We start from the raw sequence: 27,259 nt of genomic DNA on the forward strand, positions 1-27,259 counted from the left end.
GAATATTACTACACACATACAATGGAATATTACTGTACACACACACACAATGGGATATTACTACACACACACACAATGGGATATCACTACGCACACACACAATGGGATATTACTATATACACACACAATGGGATATTACTATGCACACACATAATGGAATATTACTACACACACACAATGGGATATTACTACATACACAATGGAATATTACTACACCCATACAATGGAATATTACTGTACACACACACACAATGGGATATTACTACACACACACACAATGGAATATTACTCAGTCATAAGAAAAAAAGGAGTCACTGCCATTTGCAGCAATGCGGGAGGACCTGGAAAATACACTTAGTGAAATAAATCAGATGGAGAAAGACGAATACTATAATGATATTTATTTCTGGAATATAAAACTAATGAATATATATATCAAAACCAAAACAGACTCACAGATAGAAAAAACAAACTAGTAGTTACCTCTGGGGAGAGGGAAATGGGAAGGAGCATGTTAGCAGGATGGGACTAAGTTACAGAAACTACTGTGTATAAAATTCATAACCAGCAAGGATATATTGTACAACACAGGGAATTATAATCATTACTTTGTGATAATTTTTAATGGTGTATAATCTATAAAAATATGTATTCACTATGTTGTACACTTGAAATTAATGTAATATTGTAAATCTATACTTCAAAAAAAGCAGCAAGAGAAAAACAACATATATACAAGAGAAGCTCCATAATACCATCAGCAGTATTTTCAGCAGAAACTTTGCGGGCCAGTAAGGAGTAGCACAATATATTCAAAGTGCTGAAAGAAAACATTTCCAACCAATAACACTCTCTTGGCAAAGTTATCATTCAGAACTGAAAGAGAGATAAAGAGTTTTCCAGACAAGCAAAAAGTAATGGAGTTCATCACAAGTACACCAGCCTTACAAGAAATGTGAAAAGAATGATTTTAAGCTCTAATTAGTAAAAAGAAAATATATGGAAGTCTAATTCTCACTGAAAAAGGTAAAGGTAGTGGATTGTTGTTGTTGTTCAGTCACCAAGTCATGTCCAACTCTTCAGGACCCCATGGACTGCAGCACACCAGGCTTCCATGTCCCTCACCATCTCCCAGAGTTTGCCCAAGTTCATGCATAACTCGAAATTATGAGCCATGCCATTTAGGGCCATCCAAGATGGATGGGTCATAGTGAAGAGTTCTGACAAAATATGATCCACCGGAGAAGGGAATGGCAAACCACTCCAGTATACCAGCCTTGAGAACCCCATGAATGTATAAGAAGGCAAAACATGGATTTATCACTTATAAAGTTAATATGAAGGTTAAGAAACTAAAGTAGTAAAAATAACTCTTAACTACAACATATACATAGTAGAAAGGAATCTAAGAACACTAAAGAAAGTCATCAAACCACAAGGGGAGAGAGTAAGAAGAAGCAGAGAAACTACAAAACAGTCAGAAACCAGGTAACAAAATGGGAACATATATATACCCGTCAATAATAAATTTAAATTTAAATTGGTTAAATTTTCTAATCAACAGACAGACTGAAAAAAAAAAAAAAGACAGTGGCTGATGGATTAAAAAAAAAAACAAGACCCATCTATATGCTATCTACACATCAGATGTAAGAACACACATAGGCTGAAAATGAAGGGGTGGAAAAAGATGTTCCACACAAATGGAAACCAAAAGAAAGCTGCAACAGCTATGCTTTAAAACAAAATAGACTTTAAAACAAAGTTTGTGATAAGAGACACAAAGGGCATCACACAATGATTAAGGGGTCAATCCACAAAAGGATATAACATTTGTAAATATTTATGCTGGAGGAGGAAATGGCAACCCACTCCAGTATTCTTGCCTGGAATCCCATGGACAGAGGAGCCTGGAGGGCTACAGGTCAGACACGACTTAGCAACTAAACAACAAGAAGTACTATTTGTGCACCCAACACAGGAGCCTCTACATATATAAAGAAAATACTAACAGGCCTAGTATAATTATATACAGATAACTTTCATTAATATATTTATGTAAACACATATACATACAAAGGAATACTACTCAGCCATAAACAAGAACAAACTCTTGCCATTTGGGACAACATGGATGGACCTGAGGGCACCACGCTAAGTGCAGTCAGTCAGACACAGACAGACACTCGGATCTCACTTTATGAGTGGGTCAATTGGATTTAATCACATTTTCCAACTGGTAATACTGTTAGATGACACACCCCTTGTATTTTTAAAGAACTGAGTGAAATTTTAGAAAATTTGTAAAGTACAGAAAAACACCAAGAAGGGACTCATAGCTCGTCTTGCACCAGGCGCAGCTTGCCCTTCCCACATCACAGCTGACCCTCACCGGCCCATATGCCCTGAGCATTAAGTGAAAGCAGATGCGTGAGGCCTTTGGGCACCCATGTTCACGGCTGCCTTGTTCATGGAAGAACGGGTAAACAGAAAATGGAAACACATACAATGGAATATCATTCAGCCTTGAACAGGAAGGACACTCTGACACACACCACAACATGGATGAATCTGGAGGACTCTGCTCGGTAAAATAAGCCACTCATAAAAGGACTAGCGCTGAATGACTCCATGTAAAGGAGATCCCTAGAGTAGGCAAAAATCACACAGAGACAAAAACCAGAATGCTGGGGTCTACGCGCTGGGGGAGGTGAGATTTGGAAGTCACTGTTGAATAGAGGCAGCATTTCAATTTGGGAAGATAAAAGTGTTCTGGCGACTTGCCTGGAGATCCAATGGCTAAGACTCTGTGCTCCCCGTGCAGGGAACCCAGGTTTAGTCCCTGGTCAGGTATCCATCCGACCTGCCACAAGGAAAACCAAGACCCCGTGTGCCACAACTAAGACCCAACTCAGTCAAACAAAAAAATGTTTTAAAAGTCCCATCAACCCATAAAACAATTATTTTTTTACAATGTTCTGTGGATGGATGGTGGTGACAGTGGCACAACAATGTAGAAGTATTTAATGCCACCAAACTGTAAACTTAACTGCAGATGGTGACTGCAGCCATGAAATTAAAAGACACTTACTCCTTGGAAGAAAAGTTATGACCAACCTAGATAGCATATTCAAAAGCAGAGACATTACTTTGCCAACAAAGGTCCGTCTAGTCAAGGCCATGGTTTTTCCTATGGTCATGTATGGATGTGAGAGTTGGACTGTGAAGAAAGCTGAGCTCCGAAGAATTGATGCTTTTGAACTGTGGTGTTGGAGAAGACTCTTGAGAGTCCCTTAGACTGCAAGGAGATCCAACATGTCCATTCTGAAGGAGATCAGCCCTGGGATTTCTTTGGAAGGAATGATGCTAAAGCTGAAACTCCAGTACTTTGGCCAACTCATGCGAAGAGTTGACTCATTGGAAAAGACTCTGATGCTGGGAGGGATTGGGGGCAGGAGAAGGGGACGACAGAGGATGAGATGAGTGGATGGCATCACTGACTCGATGGATGCGAGTCTGAGTGAACTCCAGTAGTTGGTGATGGACAGGGAGGCCTGTCGTGCTGCAATTCATGGGGTTGCAAGGAGTCAGACATGACTGAGCAACTGAACTGAACTGAAGATGGTATATTTTATGTTCTGTATATTCTAACACAATGTTTAAAACTGGGGGGGCGGGGGGAAGGAAAGGAGTCCAAAACTTCTGGTCCTAAGCCGTCTAGGATTATGCTTTGGACTCTGAGCTGATTTGTTCACTCGGCTTCTTCCCTGTCTCTTCAGGCTGCCTGGGTACAAACATCCTTTTGCACACAACCTACCCTGTTGACCTGTGGTCTGATAACCAGCAAAATGTGGACCATGAATCACTTTGGGGTCCGTGCTTGAATGGGTCTTAAAGGTCACATGACACTTTCCTGGAGTACATTAATTTCCCAACAACAAATCTAAGGATAACGCTGGTCCTTAAATATCAAGGAACAAAGAAGTAGCTGATTGAAGCGTCATTTGACTTCCCTGGTGGCTCAGACAGTAAAGCGTCTGTCTACAGTGTAAGAGACCTGGGTTCGTTCCCTGGGTTGGGAAGATTTCCTGGAGAAGGAAATGGCAACCCACTCCAGTACTCTTGCCTTGAAAATCCCATAGACGGAGGAGCTTGGTGCAGGCTACTATCCATAGGGTCGCAAAGAGTCGGGCACGACTGAGCGACTTCACTTTCACTTGAAGCATTCCAGGCGGAAACAGAAGGGCAGCGAGGTCGGGGGACGAGAAGTAACTTGAATGGGATGTTTCCTAACTGAATGCAGAATTCAGTACCCAAAGGAAAAGCACGGAATGAACCCCAGACCCCTAAAACAAAAAACGGACTTATGCACCACTTATATTCCAACTGTTTAAAAAAAAAAAAAAAAGTGCTTTTCGGACTTCCTGGTAGTTAAAGGTTAAGAATCCGCCTGCTAGTTCAAGGGACGCGGACGGTTCTACACGCCGAGGGACAACTGAGCCCACGCACCACAACTGCTGAAGCCCAAGCGCCCCAGAACCCAGGCTCCCCACAAGCCTCCCGATGAGAGAGAAGCCAGGGACCGCAAGGGAGAGCAGCCCCCTCACCGCACCTAGAGAAAAGCCTGCGTGCAGCAAGGGAGACACAGTGCAGCCACTAGACAAATAAATGACGTTTCACATGTGTTTGGCACAAGGCCAGCCAGCACGGCGACTAGGGCAGTGCCAACACCCACCTTGGGAGAGCAGGCAAGCCGGGAGGAAGTGGTCCAGCCGCCCAGGGCGAGCGGGGCTCAAGGCCTCAGGCCGTGGGGTCTCCCGGAGACTGGGATTCTCCCCGCACCTGAGGGGGTGAGGCAGAGGCAGGAGAGCAGGCGGCTACAGGCCGCGGGCGCGCACCACTCAATGAGCGCTCGACCTGACCGCCGGCCCTTCAGGCGCAGCCCTCTCCCCGGCGTCCGCAGCAGGGCCCGCCAGGTGGCAGGCCGCGGGCGGCGACACCCCAGCCCCGTCGGTGATCCGCTTGGGCAGCTGCACTGTCCAGCTCGGAAAGCGGCTCCTTCTCACCCTCCTCAATCTCTGCAGGGTGTTTCTGCCCTTCCCAGGTTGAAAACCGCAGTTGGAGAATATGAAAGCCAATACATCTTGAGTCAGTTGGCCAGTCCCTTCCCTCCTTGGGGTTCAAGGGCTAGGGGCCCTGCGGGCCCGGTTCCTGACGCCCCCCGGCGCCCCCGCCCTCCGCGCGGCTTCGCGGTGCTCTTGGAGCAGCCGTCCTGATTCGCGCCGCACGGCAGAGCCACACGTGCTTGGCAGGCAGGCAGTCACCCCCGCGCTCCGTGTCACCCGGCCTGAGCAAAGGCACGCATCCCTCCGGGAGAGCTGGCTTGTCTACAAGTAGGAAAGCCTAACCTCTGTCTTCCACAGGATCGAGAGGCTCAGGTGAGCGGCCTGCAGGCATTATGCAAATACACACTCTCCGGAACCATTTCTATTGAAATAAAAAAACAAAAACTTCACACCTGTTTCTTATTGGGACTCTCAAAACTTGCCTTTAAAGAAAGCCTCATTTCTCATCAAACAAATGAGAAGGCACAAGGAGTATAAGCCTGTGTTAAGAAAGCTGCTCAGGAAGCCAGGACTTGCGTGCTGGGTTCGAGCTCGGGTTACCCCGAGGCGAGTCTGTTTTCTGCCCCTTCACCACTTAACGGAGCGGGGATGATGGACGAAGGAGTGATGTCCCCGGCGGCTACTAGGCTTGCTGTCTACGGCCACACCAGTGCTGCGTCGCAGACATAGCAGGCACCTCTGCACGTGATCAAGAATTGAATAGGTATCCTTTAAAATTAATACGAGTAGAAAGAACCTCAGCCCCTGCTCCACTATTCCTATCAGGTTTTACAAATTGCGATAATGGAAACAAGAAAGGTTAAATTAACACTTCTATTAAGCAAACCTATCAACTCAAAAACAAACATTCCACGTGAAAATAGTTTTGCAATTCAAATTATCTAGCTAATAACAACACTACTCTTTGCACACTACTCTTTTAAGTTTTTGTTAAAAACTTAAAAACTTTTTGTTCATAAATTCAATGCACAAATTTAGCTACTCCTGAACAGTGGAAACAGTGTCAGACTTTATTTTTGGGGGCTCCAAAATCACTGCAGATGGTGACTGCAGCAATGAAATTAAAAGACGCTTACTCCTTGGAAGGAAAGTAACGACCAACCTAGATAGCATATTCAAAAGCAGAGACATTACTTTGCCAACAAAGGTTCGTCTAGTCAAGGCTGTGGTTTTTCCAGTGGTCATGTATGGATGTGAGAGTTGGACTGTGAAGAAAGTTGAGTGCTGAAGAATTGATGCTTCTGAACTGTGGTGTTGGAGAAGACTCTTGAGAGTCCCTTGGACTGCAAGGAGATCCAACAAGTCCATCATAAAGATCAGTCCTGGGTGTTCACTGGAAGGACTGATGCTGAAGCTGAAACTCCAATACTTTGGCCACCTCATGCGAAGAGTTGACTCACTGGAAAAGACTCTGATGCTGGGAGGGATTGAGGGCAAGAGGAGAAGGGGACGACAGAGGATGAGATGGCTGGATGGCATCACCGACTCGATGGACATGAGTTTGAGTGAACTCCGGGAGTTGATGATGGACAGGGAGGCCTTGCATGCTGTGATTCATGGGGTCGCAAAGTCGGACACAACTGAGCAACTGAACTGAACTGACAAACTAACTCGAACTGAGCGACTGAACTGAAAACTAACATTTTCTTATTACAGAACAAACCTTCAGATAAGAGTCTTGAAGACCTTCTAATGAGAGCTGATGAGTTTGTCGATATGTTGGATTATATCTTAAACACTGCTGTCATTTAAACACTAAGATATGGTCATATGTCCAAATTACCAAGATATGTGGATTTTTAATTAATCTATCCAAATGTTTCGGAGAAGGTGATGGCACCCCACTCCAGTACTCTTGACTGGAAAATCCCAAGGATGGAGGAGCCTGGTGGGCTGCAGTCCATGGGGTCGCTAAAAGTCAGACACGACTGAGTGACTTAACTTTCACCTTTCACTTTCATGCATTGGAGAAAGAAATGACAACCCATTCCAGTGTTCTTGCCTTGAGAATCCCAGGGACGGCAGAGCCTGGTGGGCTGCTGTCTATGGGGTCTCACAGAGTCGGACACAACTGAACCGACTTAGCAGCAGCAGCATCCAAATGTTCAGATGCCAAATGAACTTGCAACAATAGCAAAAAAAGCTATTTCATCTATTTACTATCTTTTCATTTCAGGTTATGACTTTGTAACCAGCACGTGGCAAAGAATAAACATTAGAATCTAAATCTCTAAGGCAGTTCATGCTTTCAGTCTGGGGCAGTGTAACACCAACTCACAGGTGGGCTCAGGTGAACCATACAAGGACCAGAAGCAATGTAAACACAGACCCACATCACACACATGTACAAATTCCACGATCCTCCAGTGATGAGGCACTGAGCTACTGAACTCAAAGGGTCCAACATTAATTAATGGCCAAGATTTTGATAACTTTTAGAAACCTCTAATACGTAATGCAGTAATGAAGACCACATTTATACAAAACATCAGAGTAACTTCTTGTAGGCTCACCCTTTTCTTTTACAGTTTAGGTTTGCAACAACTCCACATGACTGTAGTGAAAGTGCATCTCACACCCTAACCCACTGAAGTGAGGCAGACACAGACCTGCACACACTTGATGTGTGTAAAGCATTCTGAAAGCTTCAGAGGGTCTCAAGTTGAAGCACTGGCGTCAGCAAGCTCCACAGTTGAAGCACTTCACCTTGCTTTATTGGGACTCAGGTTGCCCTTTGCATCTTTATGACCATCTTTCTACCCCTGGACATGTCACTCTCAGTCAAGATAAGCTTTGATAGGCAGACAGATGTACACAGCACATAACCAGGGAAATCTGGACCAAAGGTACTTACTGCTTTAAGAACAAAGGTCTGTAACATCATCCCTACAGTGAAATTTTATAAAAGGATGTTATGATGCTCTTAGGTGTGCACACAAATAGCATCTCAGCCATGATAAACCACTATTAGAAGATTGTAACATTACCAAACGTAGGTAGCAGCTTAATTTTTCAAACATATATTAAATTTTAAGTCAAAGAAAATTAATCATTCCGGCACTGTCTTCCTTCACATCGCTTATCCTCATGGGGAGAAGATCCTGACCATAAGGAGTGCATGGAGATGTATAAGAAAAGACAATTTCCTAGACTTTTATGCTATTCTACATAGTTTTGAGGCAAGAAGTAGATGTTACACACACACACACACACACACACTCGGTAAAGCAATTGGAGATTCATTCCCTGTGGACCAAAACTCCCAAGACAAGAATAGTAGGACAATTAAGGGAGGAGACTGATCCCTGACCAGACCACATATTTCACATTCTCAGTCAGGAGACCTCGGTGACCACATATGCGCAAAAAGGCTCCCCCTGGAGGTCAAAGGGGAGTGATGCTAACTAATGACAGGCTATCCATAGGCCTCTTCGGTAGAATCCATCTTGGCTAAGAGATGCGTGTGAACACATGGGAGGATCCTCAGTTCAGTTCAATTGCTCAGTTGTGTCCGACTCTTTGCGACCCCATGGACTGCAGCACGCCAGGCCTCCCTGTCCATCACCAACTCCTGGAGTTTACTCAAACTCATGTCCATTGAGTTGGTGATGCCACCCAATGATCTCACCCTCTGTTGTCCCCTTCTCCTCCCACCTTCAATCTTTCCCAGCATCAGGGTCTTCTCCAGTGAGTCAGTTCTTCCCATAAGGTGGCCAAATATTGGAGTTTCAACTTAAGCATCAGTCCTTCCAATGAACATTCAGGACTGATATCCTTTAGGATGGACTGGTTGGATTTCCTTGCAGTCCAAGGAACTCTCAAGAGTCTTCTCCAACACCACAGTTCAAAGGCATCAATTCTTTGGCGCTCAGCTTTCTTCACAGTCCAACTCTCACATCCATACATGACTACTGGAAAAACCATAGCCTTGACTAGACAGACCTTTGTTGGCAAAGTACTGTCTCTGCTTTTCAATATGCTGTCTAGGTTGGTCATAACTTTCCTTCCAAGGAGTAAGCATCTTTTAATTTCATGGCTGCAGTCACCATCTGCAGTGATTTTGGAGCCCCCAAAAATAAAGTCTAACACTGTTTCCCCATCTATCTGCCATGAAGTGATGGGACCGGATGCCATGATCTTTGTTTTCTGCATGTTGAGCTTTTAGCCAACTTTTTCATTCTCCTCTTTGACTTTCATCAAGAGGCTCTTTAGTTCTTCTTCACTTTCTGCCATAAGGGTAGTGTCATCTGCATATCTGAGGTGATTGATATTTCTCCCAGCAATCTTGATTCCAGCTTGTGCTTCCTCCAGCCCAGTGTCTCTCATGATGTACTCTGCATATAAGTTAAATAAGCACGGTGACATATACAGTCTTGACGTACTCCTTTTCTTATTTGGAACCAGTCTGTTGTTCCATGTCTAGTTCTAACTGTTGCTTCCTGACCTGCATACAGGTTTCTCAAGAGGCAGGTCAGGTGGTCTGGTATGCCCATCTCTTTCAGAATTTTCCATAGTGTATTGTGATCCACACAATCAAAGGCTTTGGCATAGTCAATAAAGCAGAAATAGATTTTTCTGGAACTCTCTTGCTTTTTCCATGATCCAGCAGATGTTGGCAATTTGATCTCTGGCTCCTCTGCCTTTTCGAAAACCAGCTTGAACATCTGGAAGTTCATGTATTGCTGAAGCCTGGCTTGGAGAATTTTAAGCACTACTTTACTAGTGTGAGATGAGTGCAATTGTGTGGTAATTTGAGCATTCTTTGGCATTGCCTTTCTTTGGGATTGGAATGAAAACTGACCTTTTCCAGTCCTGTGGCCACTGCAGAGTTTTTCATATTTGCTGGCATATTGAGTACAGCACTTTCACAGCATCATCTTTCAGGATTTGAAATAGCTCAACTAGAATTCCATCACCTCTACTAGCTTTGTTCGTAGTGACACTTCCTAAGGCCCACTTGACTTCACATTCCAGGATGTCTGGCTGTAGGTGAGTGATCATACCATTGTGATGATCTGGGTTGTGAAGATCTTTTTTGTACAGTTCTTCTGTGTATTCTTGCCACCTCTTCTTAATATCTTCTGCTTCCGTTAGGTCCATACCATTTCTGTCCTTTATCGAGCCCATCTTTGCATGAAATGTCCCCTTGGTATCTCTAATTTTCTTGAAGAGATCTCTAGTCTTTTCCATTCTATTGTTTTCCTCTATTTCTTTGCACTGATCGCTGAGGAAGGCTTTCTTATCTCTCCTTGCTATTCTTTGGAACTCTGCATTCAAATGGGTATATCTTTCCTTTTCTCCTTTGCTTTTTTGCTTCCCATCTTTTCACAGCTATTTGTAAGGCCTCCTCAGACAGCCATTTTGCTTTTTTGCATTTCTTTTTCTTGGGGAGAGTCTTGATTTCTGTATCTTGTACAATGTCATGAACCTCCATCCATAGTTCATCAGGCACTCTATCAGATCTAGTCCCTTAAATCTATTTCTCACTTCCACTGTATAATCATAAGGGATTTGATTTAGGTCATACCTGAATGGTCTGGTGGTTTTCCCCACTTTCTTCAATTTAAGTCTGAATTTGGCAACAAGGAGTTCATGATCTGAGCCACAGTCAGCTCCCGGTCTTGTTTTTGCTGACTGTGTAGAGCTTCTCCATCTGTGGCTGCAAAGAATATAATCAATCTGATTTCGGTGTCAACCATCTGGTGATATCCATGTGTAGTGTCTTCTCTTATGTTGCTGGAAGAGGGTGTTTGCTATAACCAGTGCGTTCTCTTGGCAGAACTCTATTAGCCTTTGCCCTGCTTCATTCTGTATTCCAAGGCCAAATTTGCCTGTTACTCCAGGTGTTTCTTGACTTCCTACTTTTGCATTCCAGTCCCCTATAATGAAAAGGACATCTTTTTTGGGTGTTAGTTCAATATACAGCCTTGATCCTGAAAAGTACCAAATATGGATTGTGAACCAGGCAAATTAAAATGATTGGCCAAAGGAAACCCAGAAGTGCCCCACAGAAGTAATTCAGACTGCCACCAGGGTACAACTCAGGGACTCTTGAGTCCACCCCTTGTCTATCCACATGTACTGTATTCTCTTCCTCCTAATAAAAACTTCACTTGCTTCACCACTTTCCATCTGTGGAAACTCTTCTGCAAAGCCGAAGGGCCAGTGGCCTGGTCACTGACCACTGGCCTAGTGGATAGGCTCTGGTGCTCTCACCACTGTGACCCGGCCTTAATTTCTGGCTAGAAACCCAAGGCCCGCTCCAACCTGTGGCAGGCCGAGGCCACCCCAGATCAGTATGAGTTACAACCAAATGATCTGGACTGAGGTGGACCTTATATTAGAAGGCAAAAGACCCAGGGTTACTCTCTAGTATATAATGTATTCTCAACTCTTTGAATCCATCTAGTTTAAATTGAAGTACAGTTGATTTACATGTGTTAGTTTTAGGTGTACAGCACAGTGACTAGGTTTTTTCCATTATAACCTAGACTAACTTCCATTATAGGTTATTACAAGATATTGAGTGTCTAATGTTTCTTTGTAGCCACTGTGTCAACACCGTGGGACAGGAAAGCGTAGATACCAATGAAACTGTCCTTACACAGGTCACTGCATGGAAGCAGCTTGCTAATTCGGTGTTCAGGAAGTGGCAAAGACTTATTCTGTTTCTAGTGCACTGAAAATAAAACATGGTTATACTGAGGCCATTTTTTTAATGAAATACAGAGCAATCACCTCTCCACACATGCATTTTGTAAATGGAAAAACAGGCATAGTGTGGTCAGAACCTGGTGTAGATTCTCAGATGGCAGAATAAGGTTAAATAATAGCTCATACCCTGGACTTCTTAGCAAATTAGATTGGGAATGTCATTTAATTATATGTCAATCCTCAGACATTACAGGTATTTTGATCCTTGAAATAAGATGTTTCTTTAGGACAACACTGTGCAATTCTGGGAATTCCCTGGCAGTCCAATGATTACAACTCCATGCTTTCACTGCAGAGGGCATGGGTTCAATCCCTGGTCAGGGAACTAAAATCCTGCAAGCTTTGTGGCACAGCCAAAACAAACAAAACAGAGGAAAAGAAAAACCAGTGTGCAGTTATAAGGGTATATTTAAAGATTCATTTCTAAGTGGGACCCAAATATATAAGAACTTGCAATCATGGTCAAGTTCCTAGAAAATCTAAATTGATTACTGAATAAATCTCATCATGAATTTACCAAGTTTTCCATTTTCATGTTTCTGAATTGATCCTATGTTGTCAGTAACATCTATTTTCAGTATCCCAGCTTCCCCTTTAGTCATCAAGTCATTTAACACAGAAGGTCATGTAGAAGCTAAAAAGTTGGCAATGCCAATAGCTAGGATAGAGTTAGAAAATATGGTTAGTACTGGGTGTTGATATACGTGTATTCTGCTTACTTCTAAATTAGCAACTTATTGGACCAAGATGGTCACCACCACCACCTGTGAACAGAAACAAGGTCAGCAATGAAATATATGGTGATAAGGAACCACTGTGGTAACAATGAGTTCTGATGCGAAGTTATTGATTTTCTAATAAGTTATTAGAAAAGCACTCACCTTAAAGCTGAATATAATTAAAAAGGCCTCTGCTAACATCCTTGGCGTCATGTGACTGGAGCTGCAAGCAATGTGCTAGACTTGGGCTTCCCCAGCACATTCCAAAATCTCCTGCACAGCTACCGTGCCTTCCTTGTCTACAGTTGTCTTATTGATGTAATCACTCGTTATTTGAGAGCGTGTATAAAATCCAAACAAAATTAAATTTTAAAAATAACCAAAAATTACCTTTCCTGCAAAATGCATTTCTTTATAATGATCTCGTGAACTCCCTGGTGTTTTCCTAAGTCATCTTCCACAAGACAATGGCAAAGGCTAAATCTCCTGTCCTTTTTAGGACCAAAGATACTTTCCTTGCAATGAGACCTTACATCTGTCTGCATGGAAACTCCTTCCAGAATCTGAGCGTAGTCTGTTTGATATCATACTAACGTGTGTGCGTCAGTGTCATTTCATAGACAATGTAGGATTTTCTGGGTCTTCAAACAGTTCTGAAAGCTGCTCCATAGGAATTGGGGAAGCAAAACGAGTCAACTTATGTATAAAACCCTAGCAAAACTATTGTTTTTATTGATTTTACAACTTAACACTCAAGATAGATCTATAGAGAAATATTGTTTTAAGAAAAACTATTGAACCATTATAGATTACTATTAATTATTCAATTTTCTCTAGCTTAGACAAGTAGTAAATTATCTAACATCATATTAAACTTTCCACATCATGCATTGTAAACCATAAATAACTAATTTTTGAAAAAATATTCATTTATGACAATTCTGAATTTGCACTTGATAATATGACCACAATCTTAGTTTATCCATAGCAAACACATCTATATGGCTGAAGTAGCATTAATAAAGATTAATAAAATTTTAAATGTTTTATTATCAAAAGTTTTATCTCTGAAAAGGAATTTGTGTAATTTTTGTTTAAAAGTAAATAATCATTGCTCATATTTTACGGGTGGGATAAAAAAAGTGGTTGTGGAAGCACTTTCTTTAATAGCATGTAGGAAACGAATGTTACCTACTATTTAGCAGCGTTATTATATATATTCTACCTTTTGAAAGGTGAGCTAAGTCATCCGTGAATGGCGTTTGTTTTCCACCTGCCAACATAGCGGCCTTAGAGATCCCAGTCATAAAACAGACTTTTATTCTGATTTTAATCTACTTAACATAGTGACCCTCCTAGATATCTGATCCCAAATAAGCATACACTTCAGGCTGCTTTCATATGTCATTATCACAGGTCTTTGAGGTTGATAGTGCCGATCAATTGTCATCTTAACTGTGTATTATAAAAATCTGGTAATTTAGACTTCAACTTTCATCAGTGTTGACACTTTTTACTCAGATGGTTCATGGATCACAAATTTTAAAACTCCTGGGTTTAGAATCTGAAAGTAACTAGAACTACTGGGCACTGTTACAACTAACATGTTCTCGGGGCTCACTCATATAAAGAGTTTCCCTGTATAAAATTTTCATTGTTAAAATTATTTCTAAATTTTTAAACTTTAAAAACTAGGTAATGATTATTAAAAGTGTGATTCCCTAAGTGTGCATCAGCAGGAGCGCGACAAGGTAAGGCTTTGTATTACGGACTGCGTGTTTATATGTTTACTCACCACCTACCAAAAAAACGATTGGTTTCAGGACAAAGATGACATTACATTTAAGTTTTTAAAACTTAAAGTTTTCTGGCAGTACCTCGTAGTTCGAATTTATATTCCTTGGTTGATAGTTCAGCAGGGGCTTTGTTTAGTAACATGGGGAGACATTCCAAAATACTAAATGAAATAGCAAATTTGTATTTCTTTTTTTCGTTCTAATCAAAGACTTCCCTCCTTTCACTTTTTATTCAAAAAATGTCACCTCACTGAGTTCATCATGCATTCAGAACAGTACCCGGCGCACAGGGCACTGCTGCCGTCACTGCTGTAACCATCCAGGGCAGGGTGCCCTGTGCCCCCACACCAACAGGGCTACATGCACGTCCAGAGAACGGACATTTATTAGCAGGACAACTACATCCCTTAAGTGATGTGTCACTGTGGGGAGGTGAACTGACCTCTGGGTAGAGTGACCAACTTGTCTCCACCTGCCTGAATATTCCCAGTGTTGGTACTAAAAGTTCATAAAAATCCCTCAGTCGTGAGCAGACTGCAACAGTTGGCCACATTACCTTGGAATCCACGTCTTCACCTTGAAAACAGAGGCAAAATAATACCTACTCACAAGAGTACTGAGGCTTAAATAGGGACCTATTAATACGTGCACAGAAGAATGGAGCACAGCAGCACTACCGGTCACCTCCCTACTCCTTCCACCTGACTAGCTCCTGCCTCGGGCAGCTTACTTAACCTCAGCTTCCTTTATACGGAAAAAGGAAAAAGAATTTTACATTTTCCTCATGCATGGATACTACCATTCACCTGTTAAGACTGCTGAGAGTTAAAATGCACATCAGCTGCATCAACACAGAGCCGAGTAAGGAAAGCAGATCATCACCATCATCATTAGAATACTCAGCCCATTTCCTAGCAACGGTAAACTGTTGATAAATGTTTATCACTAGCAAGGCAGTTTAAAGACAACGTATAAACTCGGTTAGTGTCTGGGGGCTCTTTTTCCTTTTCTTAGTCAGGGCTGTTGCTTCCTCTAGTAAGAAAGAGAGAGCTGCACGTAAGCATCAGATGTGAGGCTGTTGGAAAGGCTAACAGAGATGGGTGACGACCAGCCCTGGAGCCAATACACCCCTGGGGACTTGGGGCAGAACCACCAGCTCCCGCAGGCCTGGCACAGCTGCTGCTCTGAGAGCAAAGGAAGGTGGCTGAGAAGCAGCCACAGCACAGCATTCCCAGAGGCCTTACTGCGAAACTGAGTGAAGAACCACAACCATGTGGCTTCTGCAGGGAGACAGACCTGGCCTGAGCCTGAGGGAGAGGACGTGTCCACCCTGCCGGGAGGCCGACTGCAGGGCTGGTGTGAGCAACAGCCCTTCCCTGGGATGCACCTGCACCAGGGCTTCCGGAAGAGCACCTCTGCCCAGGATGCCAGTCCAGGGGTGATACAGCAGCCATTTTTGTGGTTACCTGGTGGTAGGTGGATGAGGGTCTTCTGTCCCATCGGCTTTCAGGACCGGCCTGGCTTCTTCACTGACCGGCTGTGTCCTGTTTGATCGCACTGATGAAGGTGAGGGGGCAGGAGTGGGCGACCCTCTGTGTCAGGTTGTCTCCACGCTCCTGTGGTGCCGACACAGCCCTGGCACCAGCGCTGTCCTCGGCACAGCGTCCCGCAGCGTGCGCCCTTGCACCGGCCTGTGGCCCACAGCCCAGAAGCTGGAGACTCGACTCCCGCCTCTTTGTTGGGGTCTCGCGGCTTGTGGCACAGTCAGCCCCGCGAGGCCTTGCTGCCCGCTAGAGCCGCGGGAGCCACGCTCTGCCCGTCCGACCTCACTCGCCTTCAGCTTCTTAAAGAAAACATTCAAGGGCCTTCAGATGAGGTGACATCAAAGCCGACCTGTTCCTCAGCTGAGTTACCAAGGCAATCTGACAAAGATTTGCAGAGCTCCATTCTGGAAGCAGCACGCTGACAGGGAGGTGGGAGAGCAGTCACCAAAAGAAAGATCAACCACAGGAGCAGTGGCCAAGGGGCCTGCCCTGTTACCAGGTGGATGAAAGGCTTTCTGGGGCCTCCGGAGTTCTTCTCATTTACTATTCACTGTAACAAATGAAGTGATGAGGTTTCTGGCTGTTAAAAAATAACACATCCCAAAACCATGGTAACAGAATTCAGAAATTACACTAATATGCTACATTCTAATTTGTCTTTGACCGAATAGACTTCAAGTATGTAATTTGGGGGGAAGAGGGAAGGAGGATTTATTACTTGAAACAAAAACACTGGGGATATTTCCCAAAGCAGTGTCTCCAAATATGTAATAGTTTTAAAGTTCATGCAGAGATTAAAATTTAAATATACACCTTTTTGAAACCATGAAAATAAAAAAAGAATTGTTTTCTTTCCTTCTCAATTTCCAATCTTTTAAATGATAGCATAAAAATCCCCCACCGCTAAACTATTAATCTAAAGTTTAGTTTTTCATTTTCAAATAATAAACTTAGGGAATTCCCATAAGGGCCCACACTTCCACTGCCGGGGCAGGGGTTCAGTCCCTGGTTGAGGAACTAAGATCCCGCATACTGCACAGCATAGCTAATAATAATAAATTTACTCCCTTTATACATTTACAAGAACTCCCATATGCTTTTTGAAGATCAGTTTACATCAAATTTTTATCTGTAAGCCTAAAAAAAGTGTTTAAAAACCAGTAACTAGCATATAAAAAGACTCCACATCAAAAGCTGGACTACAGCCAGCAACCAAAATTCCTTAGTCACAGTGGTTCTGCTCAGGGCTGTTCCTCTCTGCCGGAGGGACACAGCCTGGAGAGGATGCAGGGGCCACGGCTGGGAGGAAAGAGGCTGGCGATGCTGCTCTGATCCTGCAATGGACAGGACGGTCAGCCCGACAGACTGACCAGGCCCCAAACGCAAACAGAGCCCCGAAGTCTCACAACTGAAGGAGCGCTGGCCAAGCCACACACATGGCAAGCTGAGCCAGTTGGCACAGAGCTCAGCCTGGAGAAAGGCAACTCCCGGCCACTGTCACACAAAGCAAGGATCTCCAGCCACAGCTACTTCATGACCCTGTAATTCGTCAGCCTTTTGGGGGTGTGCTTATTTTCACAACAACAAATATGGTATCTACTTTCATGTTTAAATTGTTTCTGAATCATCATGATGTTTTAACATTTAAAAGAATTAAACAGTTCTACTTGCAGTGGTATAACAAGTTTTAATTCAAAATAGACACTCTGAAAACAATAAGTAAAAAAAAAAACTTGAACAAGCTCTTTGAATTTACAACAGAGCACACCAACAATCACACACACATCAGTTTCACGATTGCCTCAAAAATGTACGTTACAGCAATGACATGCAAGAATTATTAAAAATCCACGTGGTAGACTGTCGCATCTTCCAAGCACGCGGCACAGGCGCCTCTGCCGTGCATCACCAACACTGCGGCTCAAGGTCAAACAGGCTGGTTTCCATAACTGCTTCTGGTGCTTTAAGTTATTTCAGATTTTGTGGAAAAAACGAGGTCTAGTTGGCCGAAGGACAGTAACACGCTTGATTCCTTAGCAATAGCCCATCCCAGTAACCTGGACACCAGGCTATGGGAAAGCCCATTTTCCCAGAATGAATAAATTTACCTCCAGGAAACTGTCAGATTTAATACACCAACTAGGAGACTAGCTCCAGTCCATACATTTCACCTGTTCCCTGAAAACCTGTTTAAATCTTAGTAGCCACACTCAGGGATCAACATTTTATTCCTGAGTAACACAGACTTTCCCGTTCGCTGGTTTATGAACAGTTAGGTTAGGAGGAGAGCTTGTGTGTGTTTTCAGTGTTTGTTCTAAAGGCACTAAAGATTTATTGTCTTGTCTTTGAATGGAGAAGACATCACCATATCAAAAAGAGGGGAAAAGTCTACAGTAAGAAGTATTTTGTACCTACAGAATTACTTTATTTGTAAAATAACTCTTGATTTAAATACCAGACTTCAGGTTCAGTATATTTTTAACAAATGAAAACATTTGGTTTTCTGAGTTACAATCAAAAACAACTGTTAGGACGTAAACAACTGAAAAAACATAAATCAAAATTATAATCTAATAAGCAAATACCTTACAAGAAGAAATCAGCATAAGTTAATGCAGTGCATCCTTAAGGAACCAGACATGTCACGGAGGCTGCTACTCACTTCTCTAAACATTTACTGTATCATCTGCTGCTACTTGGGAAGCTGAGGGAGAGCAGTTTTAATTTGCAGTTAATCAAGTGTTCTGAAACAAGCTGAAATTTCCTTAAATGAAAAATAAACATATATAGATTTCAGTTTTTATCATACGATACTGACACTACTGGGAAAACAAGGCGTGCATGAATTATCAAAAGATTTAATTTACATGACAGGAAAAAACAAAAAATAATTGTTACAAAATCAAACTGCAGGAAACAAATTTGAAAGAACTATTCACTTCTTTATATAGAAGTCTTTCTGAGCACCTGAAAGAAATCTAAAGAGCAGCATAAAGACCACTGAAATTGATTAGTTCAACATACAGTGAAGAAAATAACATTTTTTAAAATCTCAATTGAAAAAACTGCTATTCATCTAATACTTTAGATTTCCTAACTTTTTTTTTTTTTACAAGTTTTGTGGTTCATGCTCAAAGTTCAATCTGTGTTTAACATTTTTAAGTTCACACATGTCAAAGCCTAAAAGTACAGAAGGCTTGTGATTTTTTATTGCTTTCATGCAAATATACCTTCTTTTTCCAAAAAATGAAGCCACGTCAATTTTCCACACCCATAAGAGTGAGGATAACAATTCTATTTCCTTTTTACTGGGATATGGTCTCTTGTGGAAATAATCCCTAAGAAACTGCTTTTTGTCTTCGTAAGAACGGTCTTCGTACTTTTTAGGATTTAATGCTAAAATCTGAAGAGCGTCGTCACTAACAGGCGGTCCCTCCGTCCTGCCCTCACTCCGCTGCCGTTTAACAGGTGCAGCGCTCGCTGCCTTTTCTGGGGCCGGGTCTGTGTCCGCGTCTATGATGAGGGGCCGCTCCGTGCCATCCCTCTGGTCTTCGGCCCCGGAGTGGCCATCGGGCAGCTTTCTCTTCACTGAGAAGCTGGGGTCGTGGATCACCTCGCCGTTGACTAAAAGCAGCTCGCTGTTCTCCAGGAGGCCGGGCTGGCCCTGCAGGTCAGGGCTACTGTCCTTGGGGGCGCTGCGGCAGCGCAGCAGGTGGATGGCAATGGCTGCCAGCGTCATGTTGCCGGTGTAGACCCCGCAGCAGTGGATGCACTTGAAAGCCGGAGACTTCAGAATCGTGTGGACTGTGGGCGTGATGTGGTGCCTCTCCTTCAGATGCAGCTCGTATGCCTCCGTTGTCACAAAGGTGCCAAAGCAAAAGGGGCAGGTCAACACCTGCTTGCCGGGCCTCCCAGACGCACCCTCAGCCTGGGGCCTCACCTTGATGTACACGGGCACCAGCGACTTGGAGTGTATCCCCGCCAGGATGGCCAGGTAGACCTCCCGCTCGCCCAGCTCCTCCCTGGGCAATATGGTAATAAAGTCAAGGTGGGGAAACAGCAGGTTGCCGTTGGCGTCGATATCCAGTTGAAAACCTTTGTTACTGTAATCCATGGGCAGCTTCTTCTTCCCCAGGTGCATGGTCCGACTGTGCTCTGAGAGGCCTCTGATATCGTGGAAGGTGCACGGGCAGAACAAGCACCCCAGCCCGTGCATCAGTAAGTGATGGATAAGCTCCTCCTCCGAAACTAAGCACTTACAAGACAGACACCGCACTGTCTTCTCTCTCATCCACTTTAAAAACGGCGCACATGCTGCCAGTTTCTCTGGCTCCAGTTTGTCAGCAGCTTTGGATTCACTGTGCTTATGTGCCACTTCCATATGGACCTGGTACACGTTGGAAGGAAAGAGCTCATTGCAAACGGGACAGGTTTTCCATTGCTTGGCCTGTTTGAGCACCTGATTCGCCTCTGCCACAGACGAAGAGGCCTGAACAAACATATTCTGAGTGGCATTTACCACCACGGGAGGGGAGGGCATGCCGGCCATGGAACTGGCCATCTGGGCAGCTGGGCCCGACTGCAGGAGCTGGATGGGCATCTGGGGAGGGGCAACGGTGGCGACGCTTCCAGGGGGCACGGGCAGAGTGACAGACACCGGGGCAAGTGTGTACGTGGGAATGCCATTCACTTGTTTCCCTGTGGGTATGAGTTGTCGGAGAATAGAGCCCGACGTCAGGAAAGTGGTGTTTGGCGAAGCACCGGGTCTAATGGTCTGATTTGCAGGCAGAATGTTGGTATTCACAGACTGATTAAGCTGCAGGACCCCAGGCCTCACTGGCTGGCCCACAGGAAGAACTCCTGACATGACCGGCTGACTGAGCTGAAGAACACCAGAGTTAATGCCCTGGTTCACAGGAAGAACGGCTGATGAGACTGTCTGGTTGGGGGGAAGGAGCCCAGGTGGGACTACCTGGCCAGGCGGGAGCACCCGCAGCGGGACCGTCAGCCCTGTGGGCAGTGCTCCTGAGGGGGCCGTCTGCCCAATGGGGAGCACCCCTGACTGAACCACCTGGCCAGCAGGGAGAACCCCAGAAGTCGCTGTCTGTCCTGAAGGGATGACCCCAGCAGGGGTCACCTGTCCTGCAGGAAGGACCCCTGACGGGACTGTCCGACTCACAGAAATCACCCCTGGTGAGACTGCCTGAAGCACTCCAGGGGTGACAGATGGGTTGACAGGGAGGACCCCAGACCCAACAGGTCTATTCACCGAGAGAACTCCAGGTCCAACTGGCCTGCTTATGGGCCCCACAGGCTGGTTGAGAGGCAAAACCCCCGGGCGGATGGTCTGGTTTATGGGGAGGATACTGGTTCCAACAGACTTATTTACAGGTCCAACCGGCTGACTCAAAGGCAACACAGGAGGGTTTGCTGCCTGATTAAGTGGCACTCCGTGAGACAGAAAGACAGGCTGAGGCGTTGAGGGTGGCAGAGTGAGGCTGCTCTGGCCCACTGGCAGAGGACTAGAGACCAGAGTCATGTGAGGCTGGGCTACCGCGGGCGGAGAGTGGGTGACACTGCCCACAGCCCCCGCACCCACAGTCGCCGGAGGGGCTGCACCCTGAACCGGCTGCACCACGGTCTGGCTCTGGCCATTCTGCGGCAAGGCAAGGTGGAAGCACGGAGAGGAGGCTGGGATGCCTGGAGCACTGCTATTCGGCGGTATGGCCACGTGTGCAGCTGGTTTGGGAGCAATATGCATCTGCTTCAAAAGGCCAGTCTTCTTAATATGTTCTGAGATCACAGACCTAAGCTTGTTCTCCAAATCCCGGTGTATATCGGATGTCAAAATATGATACATTAAAGCGTCCTGGCTGCTGGCATTGGCGTTGCACTTTTTACAGTAATACCTGTCAGACAGGGGCAACTTCTCTGCACAGAGAGTGTCGTCAGCTCCTGGATGCTCACCCATCTCCTCAGTCCTCAGGCCAAAGTAGGAGTTAATTAAGTAGTGAAAATGTGCTACCAGCACATGCTTCTTCATGCTGTAGTACAGAGTGTTTGAAAAGTTACATTTTAAACATGTAAAACTTATCACATCACTCCTAGATGATTTTGTTTCACCTAAAATATTCACTGTGTAATTCTGGACTTTCCGAGCAGGTGCATGAAACATTCTGAAGTGCCTTCCCACAACTCTGGGTTGAGAGGAAAACACGCAGTTTGGGCAAGGGATCACCAGCTCCTGGTCAATTTCATCTTCATGGTAGCGATGTAAATGATTTTTGAATGAAGTAAGCACTTTTGTGGAGTATTTACAGAGGCTACAACAGTATGGTTTTGTTCGATATCTCTGTTAAAAAAAAAAAGTCAAGCACAGTTTAATAAAACTACATAGTTTAATAAAAATCAGATGCTACACAATCTACAGTTAACAAGTAAACGATATTTTTTCTTCTAACTTGCTGGATCTAGGGCTGTGTTGTAAGGAAAAGCAGCTACAGACAACACACATCACAAAACCCTTTTCATTTTCTTCCTAAAACACTTTAAAAATGTAACAACTATTCTCAGCATTTAGGCCATACATACAAACTGCGTTTGGCCCCAAAAACATAGCTACCTGAAACCCATTTCCAAAGCCAGCCATTAAAATCACAAATCTCATTATTTAATCCTATACTCTGAATCAACTGCATCAATTGAACTCAATTCTCAGCAAGAAAAAATTACTTTCTCCCTTTTTTATTCCACTTTTCTTAGTTCCAAGTTGTTTTTACTCCAAATTCTAAAACTTCTGGAATGTTATAACTTAACCAAACTTGATAATTGTTAAACCGATCACCCCTTTCATTTCCCAGATTCCAGAAGACAAATGCACAGTGATAACCACTGAAGACAGAGGAGCTGTGGCTCACTCACTGTGAATAAGCCTGAGGTAAGTTCAAGCCACAGACTGCCACTCTTACAACATGGTATCTCTCTGTAAGGCAAATATGGGGAATTCAACAAGCCTGGGGCATAAGAACAGACATTTGTACAACAGCTGGCCAACTGAGGAGCACAATGTGTTCTAACATCCAGGAAGCCTTGCTGGTCTGACGTGAGAGTAGCATGGCAGGCACCAGATCCCAGAGCTGGAGCACCAGAAAACACTGGGCCTAGTTTCACAAAGCAGGAAGGCCAGGGTGTGGACAGGTTAGACAAGAGGGCAGAGGTCCTCCCGCCCTGCAGCTGTTTCCCGCTGATGCAGTGGCCGCTGGCCACCCCCGTCCTTCCCAGTGCTCGGAGACCACTCACACACACACACATACACATACAAATTCCCCTCCTGTGGGTTTTGTCACTCTCTCTGCTAGTCACACAGTCTTCCTCTTGGGTCACTGATCAGAGAAAGCACCCAAACACATTCAACAACATGTCACTACTGCCTTTTCAGCAATTAAGAAATCCCAGGTTCTGGCATTTCCAGGAGAATCTATAAAAAACCTAGGGGACAGCCAACCACACATCACATTTTAAAAAATATGTTTCACCAATTTGGACACACTTTTTTCTATTTTAATATCTCTGAAATCTGGAAGCACCTTATGCTGTACTTTAGTTTCATTTGTGGTTCATTTAAAATGGAGCATCTTATACTCCAAAAATACTGTATTGAAAAACCAGATACTTAATGAAAATTACACCCAGTTAAAGAGTCAATAGAACTAACAACTTGTTACTATCTGTTAGTACTGAACAGATCTTTGGATCAAGGAAAGATTTCTTAAATAAGACACCATAAATACAATCCATAATAGAAAATACATGCCTCCTGAGAAATCTGTATGCTGATCAAAAAGCAACAGTTAGAACTGGACACAAAACAACAGACTGGTTCAAAATTGGGAAAGGAGTACATCAAGACTGTATATTGTCACCCTCCTTCTTTAACTTCGATGCAGAGTAGTACATCATGCAAAATACCAGACTCGATGAAGCACAAGCTGTAATCAAGGTTGCCAGGAGAAACATCAATAACCTCAGATATGCAGGTGACACACCCTAATGGCAGAAAGCAAACAGGAACTAAACAGCCTCTTGATGAAGGTCAAAGAGGAGTGTAAAAGCTGCCTTAAAACTTAACATTCAAAAAACGAAGATTATGGCATCTGGTCCCATCACTTCATGGCAAATAGATGTGGGGAAAAAAGGGAACAGTGACAGACTTTTATTTTCTTGGGCTCCAAAATCACTGCTGACGGTGACTGCAGCCATGAAATTAAAAACACTTGCTCCTTGGAAGAAAATCTACAACAAACCTAGACATCATATTAAAAAGCAGAGACATAACTTTGCCAACAAAGGTCCGTCTAGTTAAAGCTATGGTTTTTCCAGTAGCCACGGATGGCTGTGAGAGTTGGACCATAAAGAAGGCTGAGCATCAAAGAATTGATGCTTTCAACTGTAATGCAGGAGAAGACTGTTCAGAGTCCCCTGGACTGCAAGGAAATCAAACCAGTCAATCCTAAAGGAAATCAACCCTGAATATTCACTAGAAGGATTGATACTGAAGCTGAAGCTCCAAAACTTTGGCCACCTGATGCAAAGAGCCGACTCACTGGAAAAGACCCCGATGCTCGGAAAGATTGAGGGCAGGAGGAGAAGGGGATGACAGAGGATGAGATTGTTGGATGGCATCATCAACTCAATGGACATGAGTTTGAGCAAACTTTGGGAGATAGTGGAAGGATAGGGAATCCTGGTGTGCTGCAGTCCATGGGGTTGCAAAGAGTCAGACATGATTGAGTGACTGAACAACAGTAGAAAAAAATTATAAACAGGATTTTATCAAAGTAAGAAATCTTCTCTTTGAAAGATACTTTAAAAGACAAAAAGACAAACCACAAGCTAGAAGACAATATTTACAAACCACGTACCTAATAAAGGACTTGTGTCCATAAAACACACTGTGGACATGTTCAAGTCTCAGTAAGGAAACATATGACCCAATTTTTAGAAAACTGGCAAAACATTTAAGAGTAGAATACTTTAAACTAAAGAGGGTATCCAGATGCCACGGAAACACACGTAAAGATGCTCAACACTGTCAGTCACTAGGGAGATGCAAATTAAAACCAGAGAAGACACCACTACAAGCCTATTAAAATGGAAAATAAGCAGTTAAATCCAAAAGCACAAATACCCTGATTGAGTCCAGTGAGGACGCAGAGCAGCCGGGACACACACCACTGGTGGGAAAGCAACATGGTACAGCCACTTTGGAAAACAGTCCGACAGTTTGTTACAGAGATGGACCATATATTGTACAACCCAGCAATCTCACACCTGGCAATTACCCAAGAGACGTGAAAGCAAATGTTTAGAGAAAAACCTGTAAGTCAAAGTTCTAGGAAAGTGATCAATCAGAAGTAACTGGAGGGTGAGACCTTGGTTCACTGTAACAGAAAAATAACTAAGGAGAGAAGCAGAAAGAAGTGGAGTCAGGCATCACGGGCACTGCAGGATGCCTTGTCTCCGAGATCATCCCTGTCTCCCTTCTGCCTAAGGCCACATCTTCAGGTCCCATAACAGCTGGGCTTCATTTCCAACATAACACAAGCATCTCCATCCCAAACCCAGATATCCAGCACATCTCATTTCTCTGCAGCATGAGCCACATAATCCAGCCGAGTAGCACATTCCTGCTGCAGTGGCCGAAAAACTGTCTTTGTTCAAAAATCCTATTTCCCAGACACAAATTAAAGAAGGTTCTCTACAAATACAGAGCAAGGTACTAAAACTAGCACGTAACACAGCCTCTACCATGCCAGGTAACAGTGGTTTATTTTTTCTGAATATGGTACCTATTTAACATATTCAATTTCCACTATTTCACATTGTTATTTAACTTTTTGTGCCCATTCACACACCAAAAAACATAAACTCCCTAAGGAAAAGAACCTTAACTTTCACCTTTTGCATCAAGCACTCAGAAAGTTGTAGCAGGAATTCAAAAAATGTTTCTTGATGAAGAGCATATAATTATACATTATACTGCATATTACATACAATCTTTTAGGAATTCAGATGAGAAAAATCAGACAGGCCTAAGAAAATATTCACGAAGCCAAGGTATTCAAAATAAGGCATATTTGAAAAGCCATGAGCTGTTCTGAGCAGAATAGCCAAATCAGAGCGGTTTCAAGGAATCTTGTGTCTGTTGGTACAGAGGGGAATGTCGGGTCAAGGAAGGGAAGAGACACAGAACAGGCAGAAAGCAGGACTCAAGAGGACAAGGTGACAACAGAAATGTTTACAAATAAAATTCTGACAGAAAAACGACTGACGAGTTACAGAAAGCTTTTTTAAGCCAGAATTCTCAAGGGCTACGCTATTTGGACAAATGGGAGGGGGAGGCAATGAGCAGAGGCTGGTCCCCTTGGGGCAAGCTGCCTGGAGCCGAAGAGGTGCTAACCCAGCGGCTGGGCGGCAGGAAGGTTTTCCAGAGGAAACACTTTACAACGGAGAACTCAGCAGTATGTCACATAGTTTAGTGGGAATCTGCTTAACATTGAGGTTTCAAATTTATTATAAATTGTGTTCCCCGATTCAAACTCCATATTTTTAATTTTTGAAACCAGAATGTATGCTCATACTTGAAGTCATTTCTTTTTACTCAGAATAGTTACATAACTCAAAAGCCCTTCTTATATCAGAGGCACATAATAATAATATAATAATTTCACTGTATCACTTCATCAACTTTATATGCAGAGAACTCTCACAGCATCAACAATCCTGTATTATAAAACATTTAACTTTTTCTACTTCCCTAAATGTTTACATTATACCCCTCCTCATCCCTTTCATTCATCTGCAACCCAGAAACACATGATGTTCCTCAGAACTAAACCAACACTTACCCCACGTTCTGAGGAAACATGAAAATTGGAAATAAAAATACATACCACTTTCTTTCCAGAAGGTTCCCACAGAGAAATATCTCCCCATGATGTGTTATAAAAGTACTTCTCTCCTGGGTCAAAGCCTTTAAGGTCCTTTTAGAAAGGGAGAAAAACAGAGATTATTATGTAATTTCATAAGATAAAGAAGAAGGAACCCAGTGGGATTCTTTGGCCCTGAAGAAATCGACATGCAAGGGGCTTCCCTGGTGGACCAGTGGTCGCAAGTCCCAGCACTCCCACCGCAGGGAGCACAGGTTCAATCCCTGGTCAGGGAAATGAGACACCCTATGCTGCACAGTGCGTAGAAAGGGAGGGAAGGAGATAAAGAAAGAAAGAAAGGGAAATCTACATGGGAAAACTGAAATGAAAATATACCCCATGGCAAACGCTGACAGAGTTCCCATCAAGCTG

The 27,259-nt window shown here is 43.7% G+C and overlaps 1 protein-coding gene across 4 annotated transcripts in view; it reads right to left on the bottom strand.

Annotated features, from left to right (window-relative positions):
* Nucleotides 1–17,570: 17,570 nt before the first annotated feature.
* The window catches only part of ADNP2 (ADNP homeobox 2), a 32,657-nt gene continuing 22,968 nt past the window's right edge, over nucleotides 17,571–27,259 (bottom strand). For all 4 annotated transcript variants that reach the window (XM_070778609.1, XM_070778608.1, XM_019986820.2 and 1 more), the window contains exons 3-4: nucleotides 26,852–26,941; nucleotides 17,571–22,251 (exon numbers count right to left, since the gene is read on the bottom strand). In XM_070778609.1, coding sequence (XP_070634710.1) covers nucleotides 19,009–22,251; nucleotides 26,852–26,941 — 3,333 coding nt within the window. In that variant the 3' untranslated portion in view covers nucleotides 17,571–19,008. The remainder of the gene's footprint in view (nucleotides 22,252–26,851; nucleotides 26,942–27,259) is intronic.

The sequence above is a fragment of the Bos indicus genome, chromosome 24, assembly GCF_029378745.1.
Source record: "Bos indicus isolate NIAB-ARS_2022 breed Sahiwal x Tharparkar chromosome 24, NIAB-ARS_B.indTharparkar_mat_pri_1.0, whole genome shotgun sequence".
Lineage (NCBI taxonomy): Eukaryota > Metazoa > Chordata > Mammalia > Artiodactyla > Bovidae > Bos > Bos indicus.